The sequence below is a fragment of the Echinops telfairi genome, unplaced genomic scaffold (assembly GCF_000313985.2).
Source record: "Echinops telfairi isolate 266 unplaced genomic scaffold, ASM31398v2 ScPeMD7_7420;HRSCAF=8458, whole genome shotgun sequence".
NCBI classification, from domain to species: Eukaryota; Metazoa; Chordata; class Mammalia; order Afrosoricida; family Tenrecidae; genus Echinops; species Echinops telfairi.
Window position 1 is genome coordinate 1,726,656 of NW_022111320.1, and position 7,977 is coordinate 1,734,632.

The 7,977-nt window shown below is 45.9% G+C and overlaps 1 protein-coding gene across 1 annotated transcript in view; it reads left to right on the forward strand.

Moving 5' to 3' along the window:
• KCNAB1 (potassium voltage-gated channel subfamily A regulatory beta subunit 1) overlaps nt 1–7,977 on the forward strand; it is a 289,270-nt gene that overhangs the window by 203,302 nt on the left and 77,991 nt on the right. The window contains exon 3 of the mRNA XM_004704128.2: nt 2,492–2,529. Within this exon, the coding sequence (XP_004704185.1) occupies nt 2,492–2,529 (38 nt within the window). The remainder of the gene's footprint in view (nt 1–2,491; nt 2,530–7,977) is intronic.

Below are 7,977 nucleotides of genomic sequence, written 5' to 3' on the forward strand. Positions count from 1 at the left end.
GACTAGAGTACAAGTCAACAGTAGCTAGGGAATCAAGTCAATGGTGACTAGAGTATCAAGTCAACAGTGACTAGGGTATCAAGTCAACAGTAACTAGGGTATCAAGTCAACAGTGACTAGAGTATCAAGTCAACAGTAACTAGAGTATCAAGTCAACAGCGACTAGAGTATCAAGTCAACACTAGCTCAGGTATCAAGTCAACAGTGACTAGGGTATCAAGTCAATAGTGACTAGGGTATCAAGTCAACAGCGACTAGGGTATCAAGTCAACAGTGACTAGGGTATCAAGTCAACAGTGACTAGGGTATAGAAAAGTTTATTTCAGTGCCTGAGAACTGAGCAAATGTACATTCACATCCATATACTTCTGTGGAGTTTCAGACATATGTGTGCTCATTGATTTGAAAATTCTATGAGCGGCATGGCACAGTAGAAAGGACACCTGTCTTCGTTACCTAGGGCTCTAACATAAATACCACAAACAAATAAAAATACATTTTCCATGATTTCAACAAACAAACTCACTCTAGTGGAGTCAATTCTGACTCATGGTGACTCTATAGGGCAGGGTAGAACTGCCCCTGTGGGCTTCTGAGACTGTAACTCTTTATGGCAGTAGAAAACCTCGTCTTTTTTGTCCTGTGGATCAGTTGATAGTTTTAACTGTCAATCTTCCAGTTAACACATAACCCACTGTGCCACCAGGGTTTAGGAGACTGAGAGCCCAATGTGTGGCACTGAATCTAGAAGAAGGCTCTCTCTCTCTCTCTCTCTCTCTACTCTGGAGGAAGGTCCTTGTCTTTTTGAGTTTCTGCTCCTTTCCTATAACTTGGCACCTCTCTGCCTCCATCTCTGCTTGCTCACTTGCTTGCTTAACCTCTTTTATATTTCAAAGGAGAGAGATTGATTTGAGATACACCCTACATGAATACTGCCTTACTAACATAAAAAATAAATCTTAATCTCAAATGGGATTATAACCAGGGGTTAGAATTGAAAACATTTGGGGTTGCAGGGCAACACAGTTCAATCCATGACAACACCCTTCTTGAAGCGAGATGTTTTTGGAGAATCCCCAAGTAGTTCACTAATTAGCCTGGGTGATATTAGGGTACTCATGGAAAAACGGGGAGAATAAAATTGCCTTGTAAATGTATTTAACAGGTTATAGATGAAAGCATACAAATTTCTTAGCATAATATCTGGCATTTAAAATAAATTTCATAAGAGGTAGTTATGATTCTTACTATGAAATGTAAAACCTAAGTGTTTAAATTTTTTCTCTGTCTCCACAAATACCACGTGTGCCGCCGGGCCCTGGCTCCTTCACTGCTGCCTCCTGAACCCCTATTTCAGCTCGAGCCCAATACCCCACATGCCACATCAGCACCCTCTTTGGTTTACCCGTGTTCTCAGAAGGTTTGTCCCTTCTGTTAACTCCTCTCAGATTCAACATGTCACCTCTTCCCTGAAGCTTTCCTTGAGTGCCACCTCTCTTCAGTCTAGCCTGGGCACCCCCTTCCTTACTACCATGACTCCGAATAAACTCAGTAACAGTGAGTTTGACTTGGCTCTGCTCTCCAGCTACCTTAGCTATTGATGTGTCCACTCACCAACTGTTTTTGAGCCCTAATAACATTTTTATTCAAAGGTATGGCCCCACCTGCTTCTTTCTGGCTCTACGAATACAAATTTTTGTCTGCTGACTGTGTCTTGCCTCCACCCCTTTCCCTACCCCCCAAACCAATGGAGCCTTTCATTCTGGACTTTAAAGGTCTCCTCCTGGGTCTTGAAAGTGTAGGGCAGAGGACATCTGCCCTCTAGGGCTTCTGAGGCTGTGGTCTTTATGAAGGATGCCTGGGAGTATGTTGGTTATACATTGGGCTGCTAATTACAAGGTCAGCCATCCAAAACCACCAGCCATTCTACAGTGGAAAGAGGAACTTTCCATTCCCTTGAAGAGTTACAGTCTTGGAAACCCACAGGGGAGTGCTGCCCTTCCCATAGGATCACTGTGTGTCAAAAGCAACTCGATGGCAGCGACCTTGGTTTTCCAGAATCTTTACAGATACCGCCTGCCACGTTCTTCTCCTTGGAGCAGCTGGTAGGTTTGAACCACCTCCTTTTGGGGAACCACTTCCCCACCACAGCTTCTTATGAGCTTGGTAGCCCTGCCTTGATGTCTTCTTGCACACCAACATTCATGTGCTGTATCAGAAGATTTCTTAGGCTAGGGCCGTCATCCTATATGGTTCTTCAGCATGAAGAAAAGGCACCCTTCGCCAGAGGGCTACTGACCTCCAACTGAAGTTCTTAGAGGAGGGTGGGCTGGCCCCTGGCCCCTCTATGGCCCCTGGACAGGCGTCTTTGTGCAGTGAACTACCTGTGCCACTTGTTGAAGCAGCCCTGGATTGGAAACGGTTTCCTGTCATGTATGCGCAACATTAGAAAATGATTATAAATAATGTGCCTATATGTGTTCTTTTCTAGGAACATGGGTGACATTCGGAGGTCAGATTTCAGATGAGGTAAGTGGCTTTAGATTTCTGTTGTGCTGCTCCAGCCAAGCGCACAGAGAGCCAGTTGTCCCATAGTCATGTTTAGTGCAGGGACAACACCTTAATCATGGGGAATGGCTAGTTAGCTCCAGCATTATTCTCAATTTTACCTTGCAATGAATATTTAGCCACTTGGTGAAAAGAGTTTATTATTACAATTGTTTCCATTGTATATTTGTTGTGTTTATATTTTTCAGCTCCACCCTACGGTGAGCCACTTATTCCAGTTTGTAGGGAACTTGCCTGGTTTTAGCACTGAAAGCCAACAGCCTGGATCCTTCTTGCTCACTCTTGGGTGAACTGAGCTAGCTGCTCACCCTGGCGTGGACAAGTGAATCCCACCCTCTGAGCATCATTCCTCCTAGCTTAGTAATGTCAACACTGAGAAGTTGTTGAAAGGGTTCATCACATGTCAGGTGTTGAACTAGCTCTCTGACTTGTAAGTGACAGGCATCCAATAAAAGGCCGAGATAATCAATATATTTGACACAGATGCCCTTGCATCATTTATACATTCAAAAGAGTCCTTGCCAAAGGGATAGTAGTCATGCTGTTGTTTTTAAGGCACACTTTCCCAGCCTAGGTGCGCTATGCTGGCATCGACTGTCAATAATTGCCTGGTGCTATGACTCGGCGGCCCGCTAGCTCTTCCAGGTCTGCCTGCAGCACCACTGAAGAGTCCGGGTAGCGGATCCACTCCATGGGAGCCAGTCCCATCTGCCCTTCACTAACTACGTGTCCTAGCATTTACATCTGCTAACAGTGGGCCACATCAGTACACAGGAAGGCAGTAGCAACTGCTCAGCAAGATCATGGTTAAGATTAATGAGACGGAGCCTATAAAGTGCTTACTCAGCCTGGTGCCTGGCACACAACAGCCCTTCTAAAGGAAGCTCTTATTACCACCCCTGAGGAAAAGTTCCAGGCAGAGGGAGGCTCCTCTCCACAGCTCCCAATGTGAATGGCGTGAAAGGGGGAAGGGGGTAACTGTGTGTTCTTCTCTGTAGAAATTCCTCTTGCCAAGACTGACTGTAGGTCACCATAGAGGGATTGCTACACTGTGAGTTCCCTGGGAAGAAGACTCCAGAGATGGAGATTAACATGCAGGAAATTCACTAGCAAGGGCTCGTACCACCCATTACCCATTTCCATTAAGTCCGTTGTCACTAATAGTGACCCCATAAGACAGAGTCCAACTGACTGTGCCTGCGGCCATCGTCTTCACAGACACAGATGGTCACATCACTTGAGAACACTGTTTCCGAGGCCGCGTCCTGCAGAGATGTTCCAAGTTGAGGCACGAGGACTGGGCATGATGTCCTCAGCGTTGATGAGCCACTACATAGGATTTGCCCCAGGAAACAGGTCTGAGCCCAGATTAGGTGACTCTCTCTAGCCAAATGCAGTTTCTAGAGAGGGCTGAGAGCTAAGGGCTATCCGAAAGCCACAGTCCCAGTGATAGGGTGGGGGATGGGGGTGCAAGTCCTCCAGTTCTGAAGAAGCACCTGGGTGGAGCATCCCAGAGCCCACCCACAGGCTCCACGACAGGCACCAGGGAGGGGCGTGCATGAAGAGTGGAGGTGGAGCCACACACAGCACAGCTAAATGCAAGAGCAGCTTTGTTCCGCTCCAAGCTTTTAGGCTGCACCTGGAAGAAGATACCTGCATAGAATCATTCCCATGTTGCATATGAAGAAACTGAGAACAAAGAGGTCAAATGATCTGCCTGGCTCTCTGTATAGAACAATATCACTTATATAATACGCCAATAAAATTTCACTGAAGATCATCCAACAACAGTTGCAGCAGTACATTGACAGGGAACTCCCAGAGGTTCAGGCTGGATTCAGAAGAGGGAGTGGAACAAGGGCTATCATTGCTGAGGTCAGATGTATCTTGGCTGAAAGCAGAGAATACCAGAGAGCTGTTTAATTTGTGTTTTATTGACTCTGCCAGGGCTTTCAGCAGTGTGCCTCCTAACAAACTCTGGACAGCCTTGAGAAGAATGGGAATTCCAGAACACGTCGTTGTGCTCATGAGGAACTTGGACATGGATCTAAAGACAGCTGTGCCAATGGAGTAAGAGAAGACTGCATGGTCCAAACTCAGGAAAGGTGTGCGAAAGGGTTGCATTCTCTCGCCACATTTATTCAATCCCGCTGCTGAGCAAATAAGCAGAGAAGCTGGTGTATATGAAGAAGCATGTGGCATCAGAATTGGAGGAAGGCTTATTAACCACCTGCGATAGGTAGATGACACGACCTTGCTTCCTACAAATGAGGAAGATTTGAAGCACCTGCTGATGAAGATGAAAGATTGCAGCCTTCAGTATGGCTTACAGCTCAATATAAAGAAGGCCCAAACCCTCACAAGTGGACCTGTAGGGAACATCACAATAAGTGGAGAAGAGGTTAAAGGATTTTGTCTTGCTTGGGTCCACAATCAATGCTCATGGAAGCAGCAATGAAGGGATAGAAAGACAATGCTCGTGGGAGAAGGAATGGCGGGATAAAAAGGCAAGTGGCACTGAGAAAATCTGCTGCCCATGACCTCTGTAGAGTCTTGAAGCACAAGATGTTACTTTGAGGACTAAGGTGCTTCCGATCCAAGCCGTGGTATTTTCCAGTGCCTCGTGCATGCGGAAGTTGACCTTGAATAAAAAAGACTGAAGAAGAAGAGCTACATTTGAATTGTGGGGCTGGAGAAGAATCTAGAAAGTAGCATGGACTGCCAAAAGGGCAAACGGATCTGTATCGGAGGAAGTACTGCCCCAGTGCTCCTTTCAGGCAAGGGTGGCAAGACTTCATCTGACATACGCTGGACATGATGTCAGGAGAGAACGAATCGTCCCTGGAGAAGGACATCATGTTTGGTGAAGGAGAGGAAGGCCCTAAGTAGATGGATGGACACCAGGGCTGCAGCAACGGGTTCTAGTTTAGAAGCAATTGTGGGGACGGCACCGGGCTGGGCACTGTTTCGCTTGGTTGTGCTGGAGGTTGGAAGCTACTCGATGGCGCCTAACAAGTTTATCTCATCAGTAGTAGAGTCAAGGGCCTGAAGCCAAGTCTTCCAATTGAGGTCTGTGTTTTTGTTTGTTTTCTTTTTTTTTCTTAATCATTTTTTTAGGGGCTCATACAACTCTTGTCACAATCCATACATACATCAATTGTGTGAAGCGCATTTGTACATTCATTGCCCTCATCATTCTCAAAACATTTCCTCTCCACTTAAGCCCCCAGCATTAGGTCCTCATTTTTCCCCTCCCTCCCCGCTGCCCCCTCCCTCATGAGCCCTTGATAGTTTATAAATTGTTATTTTGTCATATCTTGTGCTCTCCGACGTCTCCCTTCACCCACTTTTCGGTTGTCCGTCCCTCAGGGAGGAGGTCACATATAGTTCCTTGTAATCGGTTCCCTCTTTCCAACCCACTCTCCCTCTACCCTCCCAGTATCGCCCACTTTTCTCTCAGGTCTTTGAATGAAATGGTGGGGCAACAACTCAGCCCTCTAATCAGGACTTCCCATCTTATCTGAAAACTTCCTCTAGAACTTGTTCTATAATTTTCTCCAACTTGTACATCCAACTGTGCACAATTCCGGGAATAATTTGAGGGCATGTCATGTGACATCATACGAAGATATACAGTGTAAGTTTCAAAACGCAGGACAGACATAATGGAAAATTCATGCTTGTGGTCATTTTAAAAATCTACTCAAGATAAATGTCTTCATGGGGGCAGATTAAACAATTATACCAGTAGTAGCAGTTTTGCCGCTTTCTTCTATTGAATTTGTGTAGGCAACATTTTTCCAGCCAAGTAGGTTCATTTTTAAAACAACAGAAAAATATTTTATCTTGGGGATGCTGACGAAGCAGCTTTAGCCTACCGTCACACACATACTGGAAAAAATCCATTGTAATTATTTGTGAGATGTGTAATTTTCCAATTGACTAATAAGTCTGTCAGCCAGATGGAAAATAGGGCATCTCTTGACTGTTGTATATCCCAACCCTTCATGAACTATCCCTCAAGCTGTTGCCTGTAGCTGCCCCTCCACTCCTCTGCCACACATGCTCAGCAGCAGCACTGAGGAAAGGAAGGAGGTAAAATCTGCAGGCTGAGGGGAGAGGGGCTGGATCTCTGGTGAGTCAGCACACGCTGCTGTCCTCACTGGCAGTTCCGCTTGATGCTGTGTCATGATGCCTGGGATTTTGCTGAACTGTTTGGAAGGAGTTTTACAGCCGTCACAGCTCTGACTAACCTTTGGTTCATCAGCACTGTCAGCTAAGCCTAAAGGGGGAAAGAGCTCCAGGCTTTCAGATCAAGAGTCATCAGCTGCCAAAACCTATAGGCCTAGAGGAGCAGAAGAGGAGTGGAGTCCCTGTTGATACAAGTGACCTTGTTTGTTGGCGGGACTACCGCACCTAGAAAAGGCTGTCAAGCTATGGGTTCTGTGCTCTGACCACAGAGTTAGCCCTCCAGTTGAAGGCAATCATTTAGGGACGGGAAAGGATGGTGGGATGTTTCTGTCCTCACTCCAGTGGGAAGAACAGAGTGGTTAATGAGATGTCCATGTTCCTAATTGACCTTTGGCATTGAGACCGAACCGAGACGGTGCTGAAAAACCCCTATCGACTGTTCTCATCAGATGGATTCTGATAGATCTGGAGGAAAATGAAGATCACAACTCACATTCTTGAAAAGTACAGATTCACTCTACCAGCTGAGACCAAAGGACTCCCTAGGACGACTTCCCTGAGACAGTCTCTGAACCTTGAACTGAAGCTATCCTCGGAGGTCGCTTTTTTTCCTGCTGATAATGAAATGTATTTATTTATTTATTTATTTATTTATTTATTAATAGTTTTATTAGGGGCTCATACAACTCTTATCACAACCCATACATACATCATTGTGTAAGGCATATTTGTACATTCATTGCCCTCATCATTCTCAAAACATTTGATCCCTACTTAAGCCCCTGGCATCAGGTCCTCTTTTTTTCCCTTCCCTCCCTACTCCCCCCTCCCTCATGAGCCCGTGATAATTAACAAACCAACACAGTGGTATTTCACTGCCATGGATTCAACAGCTGACTCACAGCAACCCTTAAGAAATGGTAGAACTGCCCCTGTGGGTTTCTGAGACTGTAAACTCTTTATGGGACTAGAAAGTCCTGTCTTTCTCTCTCTGAGTGACTGGTGGTTTAGAACTACTGACCTTGTAGATCACAGCCCAACGCATCACCACCATGCCACCAACGCTCCTACAGACTGGTACAGTGCCCCCTGGTGGGTGGGTGGGGGAACAACCATCTACATGAGACCACAAGTTCCACCCTTACTCTAAAAGCAGACAAGAGGTCTGAGAAAGTACTGGAACTTTGTTACATTTCCCTTGATCATGCCCTACCAGGT